Genomic DNA, 18638 nt, shown 5'->3' with positions numbered 1-18638 from the left:
CAATTCTAGACATTATGTATAGCTTTGTAGATAAGGCTGTGGAACAGTATTTATTTGAGAATATATATTTTGTCTGATGCCAACCATTTAAGGTACCTTTTCCTAGTTCCAGGCAGGCAGGAATAACATCAGCCTTTGGTTTGGGTAGACAGGAATTTGGTGTCTCCATGGCACCAAGCCTAAGCCAATACTGAGCATCAGTAACATCCCAGAAACAAACAAACAAACAAACAAACAAACAGTTTTCAAAGGGTTTAAGAGCTCACATTCCCTGCCACACTGTCCAGATCATAAAGTTTTTTGGTCTGCTCCAAAGTATGGACAGAAGGAAGTCATGCCTGCTCACATTGCTATGTACCCTTAGCCTTACTATGCATCAGTTTTCCAAATGAGAAATAGGGTGAATAAGAAATACTACTTTTAAATTTTAAATTATTTATCACAGTTTGGTTTTGTCTGTATACATTCTTTATTGCCCAGTACAACAGATCAATTTGTAGTTCTGAAACAGAAATTATAAAAATAATAATAAAAGATGTTTCAAAGACTTTGAGACTATGAACTGTACCACATAATGATGAAGAATTTTAGCAGTTTGTGTTTCCCCTGTGATTCATCTGGGACTATCCATCAACACTGAATCAATGAATCCTCTATTATGATTTATTTTCTCCAATAGATCTTTATGCTGATTCAGTCTTCACAAATGGTATTTTTATGTGTTGATTCATGCACTAAAACACTTTCACAGATTCAACTTTCTTCCTTATCTCTACAAGAGATCTGGTTCCATTCTTTTTATTTTAGTCAGGACAAGAAGAGAAGGAAGAATAATCTGATTTTCTTGTTGATTTTGAAGCAGTGACAGATACATTCCAATCCATCAAGTCCCTCCTCAGTGAGAGCTCCAGAGACTTCTGGGTTTCATTTCATTTCATGTACAATCAACTACAGGAACAAGACCATAATATTTATTGGCTCTTAAGGTTAGACACAAAGACTGTAAATATACTTTGCTGCTTCTCTTTCTCATAACTCTTTTCCTTATTGTATCAAAAAACTCTACTCCAAGGCAGACTTCTCCATTTTAAAGGTTAACTACTGTTTTAGCTATAGGTAAGATACCTGCTTCTCCAAAAGTGTTCTGGGAAACAGAGCAAAGGTAATCAGTGCATTGTGGAAAACATAGGAAACAGTTTTTATACCACATTTACAAAATTTCAATCCATACCTTTTTATCACATTGAATTTTAGACAACATCAGCTTTCATAATGGTTAAAAATAAATTGAAAGAAATGCAAGAATCTTCAAGTCAGAGGAATTTTTTGGATTTCATTAGTCTTCTGCAAGTCTAAGCAAATGCACCATTTTATAAAACCTGTTGCCTAGGTAGTAAATTATTCCTATGGGCAGATGTGAACTGGGAAAAAAATGATGTTTTGAGCTTGTCAAGACTGTAGAAGGGCTGGATTAGCCTGAGTAATGCGGGTACAAGGTGTTAGAAACTCTCTTGGTACTTTCAAGGGGAGAATGAACAGTTTTATCCCTCTAGGACATGTGACAAACCATGAAATCAGTACTTCTTGCAGGGAAGAATAAATATATAAACCAGTGATAATGAATAGTGACCTGGACTTTTCATAATTAATTGGATGGACAACTACTCCTAAGTACCCCAGTTGTTCTCCATTTCAGATGTAGTAGAGGCAAGGGTAGGTTTTACTAGGAATTCTCCCATTCCTCTCTGCTCTCTGTGACTAATTATTATCATATGTAGGGCTAATGAATTATTTGCTTGTCTTAAAAGCCTGTGCAAACTGGTGCAATTTTACAAGCTAATTCACCAGTTCCTCACTATTAGACAGCTCATACAAACATGTTTCTGTTCAGAAGTGTTTGTACTCTGCCTGTTCTTGCTGTTTATCTTTTGTGTAATTTGCAGCATATTCCTAGTAAGTGCATTTCTTCATGCTATAAATATATACTGTTTGGGTGATTGAGCTTCTTCTGAGGTAGAAGGTAAACAAGATTAAGTCACAAAGAACTATTAGATTTGTGCAAATACCTTTGCATTAATATAGGTACAGCTAAATATGTGAACAGTGAGACTCTGAATGAAGGTTCACAAGAGTGTTTGGAAGTGTATCACAAACTGTAGGTAAAAGACAAACACAAAGCCACAAGACAAGATACAGAAATAATTCCCTCTCAGATTTCATTAGAGGAGGAATTTTTTTGGTACATATATTACAGACACTAAATGTCTATCAGACATGGACAAAAGGAAAGCCACCTTCTTGTGTAGCAAACCCTTTGATGTTCATGGCAGGTGAGATGCTTCACATAACTTATGTCACAGTATCTGGGAAGATAATCTTACTATGAATAGTCATAAAAAAGAAATACACCTGAGTACATTCTAGGTATATAATATATATACTTTTTATTAAAATTTGTTCATAGATTTCTGCATATTTCATATGCATAATGCAAGAAGACAGTGAAGCTGATACTAGTGAATTCTAGTTCTGGAAGTGGAATTTCAAGTGCTAGGAAACTGATAAGATGGAAAAGGCATAGAAAAGCAAAAATATTCCTAGGATGTTTCAAAGGAATAGTATTTAAGATAAAAAGAAATCCTAATGATAGTGCTTATTCATTATAAGGTGAAAAACAGTATAAATGTAACAATATTATGGAAAATACTTATGTGTTCAGCAAACATTTCCATTTTGACTTTGGGAAAATGCCAGACAATTATGAGGATATGGTTTATGAAGAAATACTTTCCATTTTAGCAATGGGAAATATGTTTACAAGAAGCTTATTATATCTTGATTTTTTTTCTCTTTAATCACCATGTCTGGATAATTAACAATTTTAAGAGACATAGATAAGATGTATTCTATACTATCAGGCCCTTCTTCTTCCTGTCAAGGGAAACTTTATGTTTACTTTGCCCATATTGCAGTGTTTGTCCCTATTACCATGTTTCTGTACAAAGGTAGATATTTTCAGAAAGCTGCTCAGTCAAGATATAACTGATTCCCTTCTTCCTCACCTTGAATAGTAAAAATCAACTGTAACAAACATTTAGTAAAGGTTGTGGCAGATTCTCCATCACTTAACTGATTTTAATAAACATTGAAATTTTTATGATCTGTGCTGGTAAGGAGAATTTTTTCACCTGAAAATCAGTGAATAACACAGCTTTGCTTATTACCTGATTCTGGTTTTGTCCACATCTGGGTGAATCTTCTCTTTAAAAGCCAATTTTTTCATTTTTTTCTGCTAACAAATATTTTCCATACTTATGTGTTACTGTTGTAGAACTGCCAGTAGTTAGCCACAAGGTAATGGGATATTTCTGCTATAGGATCCTCTTTTAAAAAAATCTGTAGGAACTTGGTGTAGTTCAGGCCAAGTGGTGTATGTACGGTCCACTCTAAGCCTGTCTCTTATAGAGGAATTAACCTATGTACAATTTCCCCCAACAGCTATAGCTATACATAGCTTTTACATTGAATGGGACAGAGGAAATGTGGTTGATAGTGTTATGACCCCTATCAGAGCCAGGCAGTTGAGCTTGTCTTTGGTTTATGTCTGTGCAGCTGGCAGCCTACATAAGCCTAGTCACAGATCAGTGCATGATGCAAATCATGAGCATTATAACGTTTTGTTGACCTTTTTCTTCTGAAGTTTAATATGGCAGTAGTTTCTTTTTATATCATCTTGGCCTTATTCAAGCTGTGGCCTCAAGCATTAAGAAATCTTCGGTCTTTTAAAGAAGGTAGGCGGAGAAAAACACCATGTATTGTCCCACTGAGCTGTTCTGCTAACAGATTAACTTGCAGCTGCATGGGAAATACTGGCTTCAGAATCCCACTGTCATTCCAGGCCATTTGAAGCAGTCACCTTCTCACCATCCAAGAGTGGAGCTGTCTCATTTAGAAGACGTTAAGAGAAAGGAACACAGAAGAGGTCTTTAGTATTAAAAATGATGTGAAGTTTGTTTTCCAAGAGTGCTTTCCCAGCTATGGCACAATACTATGTGTTAATATTTATGCTTACCGGTACTAGTATTTTATAAAACACGTAAGTTATTTACAATGAGGCTTAACATTGCTAATTTTGCCTGGGCTCAATTTTGTTTATGGCTGACCTTAGGAGAGACTGTTGTGGTTAAGAAGAATCCATCAGACTCACTGTAAATCTCTTTGTAGGCTGTGACCTAATCTGCAATAGCGGAGGCTATATTCCCATTTTAAATCTTCTACACACTACAATTTTAGAGTACAATGGCTTTTTTTTTTATTTCCTCCAACTAGATATTTTATAGAAAGCTTTCCCTATATCTCCTTACATCATATGATTTTAAATGTATTGAAATTAATGCAGTGGTAGAAGAAAATGTATAATTTATATACACATTTGAAAAAAAAAGCTATGGCTTGAAATTCAAGACATTGACAGCCCTTGTTGGCCTGCTGCCCTAGAATTACTTTCAGATCCACTTGCAATTTAAGCTTCTTTCAAGATGAAAACACGTCCACAACTTGTACAATACTGTACTAAGGGGTGTTTCCTGTCAGAACATTATTCTTAGGTTAAACATCACTCTGAATGTCACAGCATAGTAACACAAATAAGAAATAGTAGGAAATAATAAAAGAAATAGTGTTGAAATAAAAACTATATTTTAAATTGTGCTTGTTTTCACCCCACACTGGCTTCCTGATTGATCATTGTTCAACCTAACTTTCTCCAAGTAGAACAAATGGCAGGAGACCCCATTCAGCAGACAGAGGCTGTGGCATGCATGCAGTACAGCTGGTCAGAATTGGCACTACTGGGCTTCAGGGCTCTTGTGTATGTATTAGCCAACCAGCCAGGAAACAGAGTTTTGGTAGAACATACAGATCCATGGTTCTGATATGTAGGAAGATGGAGAGAATGCTGCCCATGGCCTCTGGCACTACTTAGGATTACACGGTTCCATTATAGACTTTATCCCAGGAGCCAGACTGACTTATTTCCTCTCTCTTGTACAAGCCCAGGAACTCAAAGCCGTCATCCTTCTCAACAACAGGCTTTGCCCTGAGCATTAAAGAACTCTATCCAATGGTTAACATATTGTTCAGGCTGGAAATAGATGGGCAGCACAGGGAGTACCACCTGCTATTAAATCTTAGCTTCTTGATAGCACCATGACAGCTGCTATTCTTGGCTTTTACACAGTAGAAGAAGAGGAAAAGGAGGAAAGAATAAGCTTCTAATACTAATAGTAATACCTCTAGTGTTTGTATTCAGTGCATAATTGTTTTCTTGACCAGCAGCCAGCACTGATGCTATGCTATTCTGTGGGAGGTGTTCTTCTGATTAATGGTACTCCAGTGACTTTGGAAGGCAGTATTTCCTCTACTAAGAAGAAGATCATTAACTCTTGTCAGGCCTGCTAGTCTGCTTTTGGCAGTGGACAGGAAATGATTTCCAAAGGAGAATAATGCACATTTGGTACAAAAATTGTTTGAGGGCTGGAGAGTTTTTGTTAGAGAGAATGACTGCAAGACAAACAGGTAAATAAAGGCTGAGCTTTACTGTGTGATAAGAGAGGGGAGAAGGAAATAGGAGAGAATATACTGCTGCTTGCAAGGTGAAATCAAGAGAAGAAAGGGAACTTATATGTATAGATATATAAATATACATATTTATATAAGCCATATAAAAGGAAGATAAGGATATGATTTTACTTATAGTGATATTTCTGAAAAAATAAATTCACTCTAATTTTAGGATAGCAGTTACTAGTGACTCTCACGAACCAAGAAAGTGTTTGTGCAACCCTCCTCGCTCAACATGTTAGAAATAATGTAGCATGAACCCTCCACCCTGATCTCCAGCTCAGGTTTCCCTGCTGCTACACTTTGCTCTCATAAACCCAGTTACTGCTGAAGTCTGAAATCTTTCCTCAGCTTTCCTGTAGGAGAAGCTGCTAGTCACTTCTTCCTTGTCCACATCTAGGTATCACTGCTCCTGCAGCCAGGCAGCTCACTTTTAGTGTCCCGTGTCCCTCTTTTATCTTCAGAGATGAAGCTTCCTCTTGTCTCTCCCAGAGGGTTTAGGTCTTCATCTCTTCATATTCCAAAACACTTCATTTAAGAAAGACTCCAGTAAAATATGAAAGCTGGTTTGTAAGTTCTCTAAATTTTCAACTCAGTCTGTGGCAGAATTATAAAACTGTCATCTTTTTTAAAAAAATCCAGCTTCCATATTCTACTCCCTCAGTTTCCTCAGCAGTGAATTTCAAAGGATGATTACTTGCTGCATTAATAATTGTTTCCATTTATACGCTCTGAATCATAAAAGAATGCCAAAACTTTTATAATAGCTTTAGCCTACTTCGTCTCTCTGAAATAGCGTAAGATAAAGCAAAACAATCTTTCCATAGCAAAAACTGTGGAAGGAACTCAAGCTTGTTTAAGTAAGCCAAAAAATTTCTCCTAGTGCTAGAATAACTTAGTTCCTGGATTCAGTAAATAAAGGACTTTTGTAGTAGAACAGGAGGACCTCAACTTGGAAATACTTCTGAATTTGGTATGGATGAGGCCATCATTTCTAGTTTTACTCTTCCAAGAAATCATTTGCCACTTTTGGAGAAGAGCTGTAAGATGTATCGTCTAAAACCACAGTTCACAAAGAAACACAAAAGAAGGCAATCAACTTAGCCCAAGGTTAAGAGGAGATTCAGACAAGAGCTGTAATTAGTTACACAGAATGTACCTAATACTGAGAAAAACTTTTAATCATCTGCTTGACATGCATTACAAGCTCCAAAAATTAGAAACTGAAATTGGCAATGTTCAAACTGAAAAAAAAAAATGCACTCTCTGTAGTTAAATACTGCAACAGCTTGTTGAGAAATTCTGAGAAATCTTCAGCATCAGCTTTTAACTCAGGATGAGATGTTTTTCTGGGAGATGGTTTCTTCTTCAGTCACAAATTTGCTGACATAGACAGCAAGAGCCATTTGGTGATGTTCCTTTGACTGCATTAAAAAACGAGCAGGTGAGGGGATTATGGGGGTCTTCTTTGTCCTTAAAAACTTTGAGAATGAAAATCATATGAAGGGTAGCAGCAAACTAACTTTTCTAAGAATCGCAACTTTTCTGTTATTCTTGTGTTTGAACCTCCGCTTTGATACAGACAATTAGTCAGACAGCAAGTTTAGAAGAAAAGGTTTCAAGGTATAAAATGAATGTTTTACATTATAAAGCTTGTATTCTTTTCTTGCTGTCAAAGCAATTCTGTCTTGATGGTCTGTTCAGGAACTACAACTGACCTATATTCTCTGATGTATTCAAATGAAAAACCCCACTCAAATACGCCCAGAAAGCACAGAATTTAAATAAAAACCTGTTTTTCTTATTCCTTTTTTCTTTCAATTGAAAAGTACATTTACAGTGCAGGTTAATTCACTGTTTTTAGTGCCTGCTTTAATGTGGTCAATATGCCCAATTAATATTTTTTTTTTTATTTTAGAGACAAAAAATGTTTGTGTGTAATTTTTCTCATCCCTTTCTACTAATATGCAGTAGTTCCATAAAAGCTGAAAAAAGAGATTATTGGCTTTATAGCTTCTTAAAAGGAAAGTAAATTTGTGAGAGAAAACTTTAAAACCTGACAACTAAGTTGAAAAAAACCCACACCTATCAAATAGCGATTTCCAAATACTAATTTAGCCACACTGGTGATGTGCAGAGTCTTTAAGAAACTGTGGGGTTCTGTTTAGTCTTATGCTCTTGACTGGTAAATTGCATTAAATTTCAGGTAAGTTACATAAAGCTCTTTCTACTATAATTCTTCCAATTTGTTTTTGATAAAAAATGGCATCTGCAAGAATCTGTCTGAGAGGAAAGGCAGCTCATAGGAGCTGCAGCCAATTGTCACCTATTATCCATGTAAATTTAAGCTAGACTGGGGATAAGACAGTTTGTATCTGCAAGAGAAACAGGAGGATGCTGGAAAGTAGAAGGGCTATACAAGAATGTATTTATCTAGGTTCTACTAATAGTTGTGGACTTAAAAGTACTAAAAAATATTAGTGTTGATTATGTGTTACATAGCTTATCCTAGTCGTTCAGCCATGGGCAACTGCTTTGTTTCAGATATTCTTCCAATGTTATTTGCTTGCTGCATCCTTGATTTTTGCCTTCTGTGTTAATTTTGTAAACGAATGTTGTACTATATTTAGCTGGGACCTTCAGCAGGATCTTTCAAGCTTTCTATTCTTTTACTTTTCTACAATCTTATCTAAGGGAAATCTTAATTGACATAGCTATATGAATGTCTCAGCAAAGTGGTAGCTAAACCACAGTCCACAGGTTGCCTTGGACTTAATTCTCACAGTACTGAGTCTGTAACCAAACCAGCTATTGATGTACCTTGCAAAAGCAAAGTTACTGCAAATGCTGTGTATCTTGGCTAGATTTTGAGGACAATGAGTCCTTCCACTAATAACTCTATCTGGTATCTTAATTGGTAAGTAAATGAATAAAAGATGTGTTTATTGCTGTGTAATTGACTTGTTTGTTTTCCCTGCTATCATTGATTTATTTTGGAGAGGGGAAGGGTACAAGCCTTTGAATTCATTTATCTCTCTCCTACAACTGAAAAGTCATCTGTTTTTAGGAATTGGTCCTACTGTCTGCATATTTCTTCAAAGTGGAGGCCAAAAGTACAGAAAACTGGAAATACCATAGTAAGGTCAAATGTGGTATGATAGTCTTTCTCTAAATCGTTCAAATTAGCCAGCTATGTACCTAAGTGACTTAGCATCAACAAGCAAAGAACATGGCCTGTCTCTTGAAATATTTTTAAAATTTGCCTTGTGCTAATGAAAACACTTGTTGCATTTGGTCCAAATGTGGGGAAATTATTAATTTAGTTTCAGTTTCTAGCCCATCTGGTTGTTCTAGGGCTGTATTCACATCAGAGACTAAACATAAACAATAGGAACAGCAGCATCCTAAGTGGCTTATTTTTTATTTCTTTTTTCCAAACAATGATTTTGTTATGGAGTACAGCCTCCACTTCTAATAAATAACACTCGTTGTTTGTCCTATGCCTATAACACATGACAGAGTATCACTGTCAAGGCCTGTTGTAATACCTAGGTAGTCGCCCCCAGCTAGTCAACAGAGCAGAGTAGTTTGCAAATGAAGAACGTTTGTCTGAATGACATATTTCTGAACGAGTATTGCTTTGTTTTGCAGGGAGTTTGGCCGCTGGAAAGTAAACAATCTTGCTGTTGAAAGAAGAAATTTCCTTGGCTCCCCACTGCCACTTGCCCCTGAATTCTTCCGTAACATAAGGCTACTCGGACGCCGCCCGACCCTTCAACAGATCACAGAAAACCTTATCAAGAAATATGGGACACATTTCCTACTGTCAGCTACCTTGGGAGGTAGGGTTAACGCTTGGAAATATTGTGCATGAGTTCTGTGTGACTGAACTAAAAGTGTTGGTCACAACTGATTTATCTGTAAAACTGTGGTGCTCCTTCTTCTCAGAGCAGCTGGGCTGAGCAACCCTCCCTGGGCTGGACTTTAAAGCATGGCAACAGGTTTTGTCTACAAGCCTCATGGCCCCTTCTGCTGGTGTTAGTTTTTGCTTTATTGATGCTGTGTAAACAATTTTAAGGACAAAAAGATAAGAAATCGTGTTGCTAAGATTGAGGTACGTTAACCGAGTTCCTGGTGTGCATGCTTCTGGTCTTTTGGGAATGTTTCTCTGCACTAAGAGGTCATGAAGGAGAGTGACATTTTTTCTGTAAGAGGCCCTTATAACAGTTTACATAATAACAGATTACACAACTATGTGGGTCCATTACAGTACTGCAGAGGTGAAGCAAGAAAACCAGTAACAATTATTTCCAACAAATATTTTCAGCTAGGAGACTTTTAAACTACCTTGGCTGCTGGGAAGTCCCTATATTGTCACTCTACCCTTTTTAGAACTAGTCTCCACTTAACCAGTGGGACTAAATTTTCAAAATGGGATGATGAGGCTTTGCCATGTGATTCCTATTAACTTAATGGAATCTGCATCTCTAAATCCCCACAGACTAATTTGGAAAGGGTAGCCTGATATATAATTGGGATCCAGTCACCAAATGGATTGAAGAAATCCAGTGAAGAGGCCTAAAGTTCAAGAGAAAGCATAAATTGTTCCGAATGAAAGATAATTAGTACCTGTGATTACCTATCTAGGCATTACAAAATGAACTGACATTTTAGAAATGCAGTTTTATCCCTTGGTGGGTGATTATATTAAAGATAATTCTGGTGATTGAGTATCCTTCCAGCAGGACAGTCTTGTCAAAATCCTTTATTCACCTGAGGAATGGTTCTCTTTAATACATTTCATAACTGAATTCTAACCATATATTAAGGAAATGACAGCCTTGCTATTCTCTTTTGGCTGATATCTGAGATCTATAATAACTGAAATGGCTCAGAGTAGCTCCCTTTTGGAAAAGACTGTTCCAGAAACAAGGTGAATTTCTGTCTTGCTGTAGTTATTTAAAATAATAAAGCACTAATTCCTATTATTATTTTGGGAACTAGTGCTTCTACAGCAAATACATTACCATTAGATATTTAAGAACAAATTACATGTGTTGACCAGCAATTTGGAATAATTGGAATTTCTTTTAATTACTCAGTATATTTCTTCCATGCAAAAAGTACACTTTTTATAAATGACCATATATTTTCTTGTTTATACAGCACATAGCACATCTAAACACAAAAACTAACTGCAGAAGAGAAAGAAAATGTTTCTTAAAAAATAAAGCATAATAATTAAAGATTTGGCTGCAGCATGTATCCTAATGCAAGGATTATCCAATAGTAAAAATTATTTTTAGTATTATTATTATCTATTTGCTAATTATGAACTAACATAAATTTCAGTACTAACAGCCTTATAATGAGATTTATTTTCAAGCTGAAATTGGACCTAATATCTCGGTGTCTTGATCCAACGTTGGGGAAGGTTTCGATATGATCCCAAGAGTGAGATTAAGACACAAACGAGGTCAAATGCCATGTACCTAAAAGAGTTTTTATTATCAAAAGTATCAAAAGTAGAAAATAGTAGTGATAGGATAGAATGGAAGAAAAGGCAGAAATCAAGCAAGCAGTCGGGATAGACTTGCAAGGATAGTCACCACCATGGATCCAGTGGCATCCCGTTGGTCCTCAGTCTTCAATTTTTCAGTGGTGGGTGCACACTATGGCTTGTCTCCACGTGTTTTTTATAGGGCATAGTTTGATGATGCATGCACATATGTACTGTTCATGCACTGTTCACATGCTGCAGGTTTTGTCTATCACATGACCTTTGTGTGATCGACACCAGAAACCAGTATCTTATCTCAAAGACTACAGTTTCCATGAGAATGGTAGTCTCCACATTCTTGCATGCTTGTGGGCTCCAGCCCATTTCCACTCCTGAATGCCTCAGTGGCCTAGTAATCGTCCTTATGGACGGAGGAATGCCCTGCTTAGACAGGCCATCTCAGAGACAAAGGGCTCGAGATAAGCAGTCCACAATTCTTGAGATGAATGGCTTGAGATGACAGTCCAGTCTCTCACAACTAACCATCTTTGAGACAAGCAGCTCAAGGTAACAATTCAGTCTCTCACACTTGGGGAAAACAGTCTAACACAAGAATAGCTGCTATTTAAAAGTCCAAAGCGCCAGTATCACACTGATCACAAAAGAGCTACAGACTTGACACCTTTTAGGAAGTATGGCCCTAAGTAAACACTAAAACTTAAGGTAGTTCCTTTGAAGACATTTGAAAATTGTAGCTTAAACATTCAATATTCTCCCTGAAGCCTCAGGATTTGCTGCAGAGAAACTGGGGTAGGGTACCCTTTTCTCATCCCTCTTCAGACCACCTCACAAAGGCCCTAAAATGCAGTAGTTGCCATATGCTTGCAAAAATTTTCCACTCACAGGGAGACAGTGTTGACCTCTGGACTCTATCAATGCTTAATGAAGTCAAAGAGGGTTTTTGTATTGACTTTGATGGGGTTTGATTTAGGTCCCTAGCCTCAGTTTTTAGGCATGATTTCAGGCACACCTGCTACCTTCCATTTTCATTGGATGGGTACTGAATACTTTGCAAAATTGGTTCAATTAAAATAATTACAGGGAATTAGTAATGTCTAAGAATGCTTTCATGAGGTAGCTAATAAACCTATACTTTCCTGTATGTGTTAGTTCTCATTTTTGGGCTAGTTTGAACAGGGATTCCCAGAGATGCTTTTCCACACTTTATTAACATGTAATTAGATCTTTTTCTTTCAATAATGTATTAGTACTTTCCCTTTCATTACAAGTTGCTTTATTCTGAAAACTTTGTCACTTATGTAGCTCCTTAAAAGCAGAAGACCAAAAAGAGTGTGCATAGTACTTTAATGAATCCCCAGTCACCTGTATTCATGGGCATGAAGGAAAGCTTGGCAAATGAACAATCCTGTGGTAAGATTTGTGTGCCTCTGTGACCATTTGGCTTTCGTGATTATCCCTTTTTGACCATAAAGGAAACTCTTGCACATGGTTGTTTGTGACATGTTCCCAAGTCTTTATTCGCAAACACAGAAATATACTCCTCAAGGGCATTCTGAAACGAGAACTTAAGGGAGTCCTATTTTTCTTGCTGCCGCAAGATAATGTGGAAAATGACATTTCTCACTGCTTCTTTTTCTTATGGAAATTTTATCTTCCTATGACGTAAGCCAAATGTCCATAAGGAACAGCTTCAAGCTGCATGGTAGAAGGACCCTATGTAATTTGGCAGCGGGTTCATAGGCAAGATCACATGCCTGTGCACAGGAGTAACTTCTGCTTCTGTACTGACTGTCTGCAGTGTTAAATCTGCAGGAAAAGGAGAGCTGTGGCTGCTCATTTTTGTTAATTTTCATGCACAAATGGGGATGCTGTGTTGGGCTGGGCCATCACTAGGAGGTGAGGAAGTTTCCTCCACTCCTCTAGGACAACACATATCTTGTTTGCATTACCAAAATTGCAAATTTACACAGCCCAGACAATACTGACCAGAACAGCTGTAGAGGAAAGGGAAGAGAGGACTCATACAAAGGAACTCACCTTGAAGGTGAGAGAAGGCTGTATTGAACAAGTCTCTGATCATCTCATTTAATTAGACTTGCTTTGAGCAGGGAATTGGACTGGATGACTGCCAGAGATCCCTTCTAGCCTAAATTATTTTCTGACTCTATGAAATGTATTTCTAAATTCTTTATCAGCTTTCAACCAGCAGTTCCAAAAAGCAATGATTCTCCTTTGAATGAGAGACAACACACACAGTATTACTTTTTCTCTTTTTGTTCTGCATTTATAGTTTTCTCTTTTGCTTGCATACAGCATGATGCAATGAAGGTCCAGCTTGCTCAATAATATACAAGAGTGTTAGCTGCTGTACACCTTAATGGTTTACAAAAAATAGTGTGCAGCAGTGATCTTCAGAACTGGAAGTTATTGTGAAGCTCAGGGCACCACTATGGAATAAGCGTAGGAGGACGAAAATATCAGTGGATCCCACTTTAAAGGCATTCACTTTAATGCTGTTCCTACATATAGATGTAAAGGCTACTCAGCAGACCAATAGCCTTGGTGATGAGGAAATTACAGGTAACTAACATACTACAGTGAAATGATAGGCCCTTGTTTCAGGCATTTGGGTGATGTGAGCCTGATTTGGGTCCTTTGCAAGATTAGGATAGTGAACTTTGCAAATGAGTCCTCCTTGCACCTGGAAACATGTTAACTGTTCTGAATAAACAAATTTACAGCAGGTTGCCAAGGCTTCTTATGAAACTAGAACCTTTTTAGGCAATTGGCTAAATGGTAATCTTAAATGTTTGAGATGATCGATTTATTTTTGCTGTTATTGTCTGTCATAATTGCTCAAAGTGTTCATTACCAGACCATCAATACATTCACCTCTCTGGGTCAAGAAATATCCCTTGATAATGTTGCAGGTTTTGAGAATCAAAAGAAAAAAAGGTAGATTTGTCTTTACAACAGACAATCTTAATGGGCATCAGCAGATCAGCTTAACCCCAACCTCTTGTCATTCTCCTCTCCACTGATTACAGTCCTGCAGGTGAGTTTGCTAGTTATACCTTTACTGTTCTATGCACTGAATAAAGAGGGTCAGGTTTTCTGCTCCTGATTAATATTCCTCTTAAGCAGTATATTACTCTGTGTACAGAGATGGGAGAAATTGTCAAATGGTGTAAAACAGTGAATCAATGAATTTTGAAGGATTTATGATCACTTACACTAACTGCTGATATGACCTTTGTTTTCTATAGACTTCTTTCAAGGTAAGATACAAAATATTGGCAAATAAGGGAGGGAGAGTCCGGTCTCAAATGACTGGTGTGAGAAAAAAAATTGATAATTTAGCATCAGACTTGCAACTTCCCCCTTGCCCCTGCCCCAGGTATGTAAATTTCCCAGCATTTAAGATTATGGATGCTAAGGGGAAGAAAAAAACGCAAAAATATATTCTCTTTCTATTCTCTCCCTGTCTACTCAATGAAGAAAAATTTTAAAACCTAAACCAGATGGTATGTATGGAAATAACGTGCACTGTTATTCACTTGAACCACAGAAATGGTACCACATCTGGCCTGGCATTAATTTACATACTTTTTGAACCTGTGCACTTCCATCAGCATCTGCTTACGCTTGGGAAAATGACCTGATAAAACCCTGATGGTACATTCTGTGATCCATACATGAATAGATTTTCCACTAGCGCTAAGTTATTTTTTATCACAAAGGCATAATTTTTTTTTTTTACTTTTTACTATAATGCTTTACAACTATTGTAGCTGAGTTATTCTATTTAATCAGAAACTTTTGAGGAGTTCATAGGCCAGAGCCCTTTACACCTTTGTAATATACATATATGTGTATGAAGACAGAGCTCTAAGTAGGTAACCATGGTTGATGCTCAGATATATCTGCCTTTGAGTGTTATCCTTTTCTTACTGTTTCCTCACTTTCTGACATGAAGTGATGGGAACTGCTTGGATCACTGCTTTTTCCTGCCTGCTACCCAGTCGACAGATGAAAATATGAAACATAAAGGCATATGATCCTTTCATTATTACAAAGATGTAGGTACAGGAAAACAATCTCAATAATTGAGGCAGAAAATAGCACTAAGTATTTAAATCATATGAATATGTATTATTATGTATAACAAAATATATTTACTCCTTCAATAGATGGTTATATTTAGTTACAGTTGGTACAACATCATTCCAATTCTACCATGTCAATGATGGTGATTTGCATTTTTTATTTAAATAATCCTGAAGATATTCTTAAGATGCACACAAAATTAACTTCTAATTTATGAATTCCATTTATAAACTGTTATTTAGGAGTCTTATACCTAAGTAGCCATGGACGTGTTATGTGTCTAGGTAAATTTCTATATACCTATTTTATTTCATGCATTATTTTTTGAAAAATAGCATGTAGAATATTTTTCTCAACTCAGGAGTTAGTTTAACTTATAAATACAAATCATGGAAAACATGTTAATATAAAAATAGAAAGAATTAAATATATAGGCTAAGTTATAAGCTTGCAAATTCCAGGGCTCACAGGGACATTAGTATGTATTCTGCCAAGGTCAGTGTCTAGTGTGAGTCAGTCTCCTGCTCCCCCGGTGAATATCTGTCAGTGACAGCAGCTACATGGTGATAAAACATCAGTGTAGTGACTCTGCTAATTTCTTGAACCAATCATTAGATTACGTGGCATTGTTTTGTGAGCATGACCAAATGTTTTTATGCTATTTCTTTTAAACCTGAGAAAGTGAAGTTAACTGACTCATGAATTTTGTGAAGTAGAGAGAATACTGCTTTCAGAGCTTGCGGAAAGCACAGCTGTGAGGATCTGATGCTGAATAATCATGTTTTCTCAGTATTCACTGTCATTAATCCTTTTCAGTTCTTAAAATTTGTAACCTTGAATAGTCTTCTAAATCACACTTGTTTTTTTAGCTAATGCTTGGATGTTGTCTTAGCTTATTTCATGGTGGCAGACTGTAACCAGTAAAAAACAAGATTCATCCATGTTTCAAATGTGACAGAAGAGTCTCTTTTGGCATGGGTTTTCTCTAAATTAACTTAAAACTCAAACTGTCTTCCACAAATTAAATACGAGTTCTTGATGTTACTTTACTTTACAAACCCCCAAGTTCTGGGTGTGAAAGAGAGCCCTGTTACAATTCTGCAGTGACATGGATGCCTGAGTACCAATGTATGGGGGAGTTCTGTTTTTTAATCCACTTTTCCTAGCAAGTGCTAAATCAGCTCTGACAGATGAAAAGCTTTCAGAATCTGTAAGATATCTTTTGAACAGCAAATATTTTTGAAATGTATCTGATTGCACCTGGTATTAGCATAATGCCTGAGAATACCAGTGATGAACCAGGACCCACATGTTTGAGATGCCATACAAACACAATGCAGAGATTTTTGAGCAGAAAGAGCTTCCTTCACGTTTACACTGAAGACCGCATCACTACAGCTGCGTGCCTTTGCTCAACCTTGGGAGATGTAATCTGACATGATCTACGTCAAAGTAAACATTCAAAATCATTTCAATCCAGTTACAGAGCATGAAAAACAAAATGTATCTGTCAGGGAGCGGGGATGGAGACTGCAGGGCTGGGGATGCTAGGGGATCCTACCTGCCAAAACACACCCACCAGCAACTGCCATGGCAAGTATGGGATCAAGCAGAACTAGGATAGTAGGATGATGTAGTAACTGTGAGGGGGTTCAAAGGTTATTTTCGTGACATTTTCTAATCAAAACAAAACAACACAACACACAACACTGTCCTTTTTCAAGTTAGTTTTTTTTAAATGGGAGTTTTTATTGCAGTTCTGCTCTCCACCCCCCTGGAGAACAAATGTTTTTGGTGGGTGAAAAATAAACTAACTCTGTTTTAATAATAAAACTTACCCGAATTCTGTTGAAATAAAAACAGCCCTACCATCTCTACTAATAATTAATACAGATCAATCAAAAGAGTTTACACCAGAGCAAGATGGGGTGACATACTGGCTAATGAAACACAAAGAACCTAAAAAAAATTTTTTTCTCTACTTTCCAGAGATTTTCTACAACATTAAGCACTTGGGTTTTTTTACCTTACAATTCATTATATTTGCAGTGGAGAGCTGGTCGAGCTTGCAAAAGTCACTTTAATCTAAATACACTACATAAGACCTCTGGAAAAGGGGAAAAAATGGAGAGAAATCTCCTAGTGAAATTTTGCACCTTATTTGCGCAGCCTGAACTGGTCACTGATAAGGTATTTACCCTTGTGAGTTCTGATGTTGCCTGCTCTGATACGACTGTGTCTTTATAGCTCTACAAACAGCTGCACAAAGTCCATGGCCCCTGGCTCAAATCCCAGCCCAGTCCATTGCTTTTCATTTCAGAAACATCTTTCGTACTGGCTGGTCATACAAGGCTGGTTTTGAAAAGGCAGGTTTTATTGCATAGGTATAGATGAACGCCAGCAGTGCTGGAACCTAGACCAGGTTTTGATGTCAAATGTCTCTCAAAGTACAAGTCATTAGACTTTGCTGTGCTTTTCCAGTTCTTTACTCACGGCAGTTGGCATGGATGCAGCACAGTGTGAATAATGGCCCACCTGGCCACAGGACTGGCACCACCTCGCGTCGGCGTAGCATAGCAAAATGCGGTGCACAAGTCTGCACTAATGCAACGTGCTTGTGCCTGCCCTGCCAAGCAACCCTAGTCTGCTTTGCAGGAGGTTTTGGCAGCAGTGAAATAAAATGCGAATCTGTGTCTACTTATTACAGCAGAAAGATTAGGTAACTGAATGGGGAAATCTTGTTATGGAGGCTGCTTTAATCCCTGGTTCTTTGGCGTTCAGGCAATTAATCCCTGCTTTGATGACTGTATGCACACAAAAAATATGACCCATTACAAAACTGTAGAAGAAGAAGTATAAATATAGTGGTGAAAACTGAGGTTGGCTCCAGCTGGAATGGCCAGCTGTCCTGGGCAGCAGCTGTCCCTTCCAGGGCAAAATGAACATACTGGACAAGCCCGGCAGGTCTAATTAGATACGAGGCTCCTGGATAATGGCAGTTTTGCCTATGTAAGTTTTAAAGGGCCTGACAGTCCTCTGAACTTGTGAGAGATTGGGAAACACCGCAAGGTACATTGGTTAACATGAACACACTCCTCTTTTTCCAAACACAAATGAATTCTGCAAGCTGAGGTAGCTGTGTGTCAAATTTGTCAACAGATGTGGTCTCCTGCGTGGAGGTATGCATTCTTCATTTAGCATTGCTCACCACCAAGATTATCTCCCTTCAAAGATGATGTCATGTTTTCATCCTACATATTATCCCTCTACAGCTATTACTTCTTGGCACATAAACCCATCCAAAGCTAGCATCCCATTCTCTGAATGGGCAAAATGCCACTGTAGCAGATGGGTGAGCAATGAAACTAGCACAAGTGGCAAGTCAGAC

The 18638-nt window shown here is 37.4% G+C and overlaps 1 protein-coding gene across 4 annotated transcripts in view; it reads left to right on the top strand.

The window, feature by feature from the left end:
* Positions 1 to 18638, top strand: part of BRINP3 (BMP/retinoic acid inducible neural specific 3) — a 227691-nt gene that overhangs the window by 117461 nt on the left and 91592 nt on the right. For all 4 annotated transcript variants that reach the window (XM_030033864.2, XM_030033866.1, XM_030033865.1 and 1 more), the window contains exon 3: positions 9274 to 9464. In XM_030033864.2, coding sequence (XP_029889724.1) covers positions 9274 to 9464 — 191 coding nt within the window. The remainder of the gene's footprint in view (positions 1 to 9273; positions 9465 to 18638) is intronic.

This window comes from Aquila chrysaetos, chromosome 12, assembly GCF_900496995.4.
Source record: "Aquila chrysaetos chrysaetos chromosome 12, bAquChr1.4, whole genome shotgun sequence".
In the NCBI taxonomy this organism is placed as follows: domain Eukaryota; kingdom Metazoa; phylum Chordata; class Aves; order Accipitriformes; family Accipitridae; genus Aquila; species Aquila chrysaetos.
The sequence above is the reverse complement of the archived record's forward strand: the minus strand, read 5'-3'. Positions and strand labels throughout refer to the sequence as shown.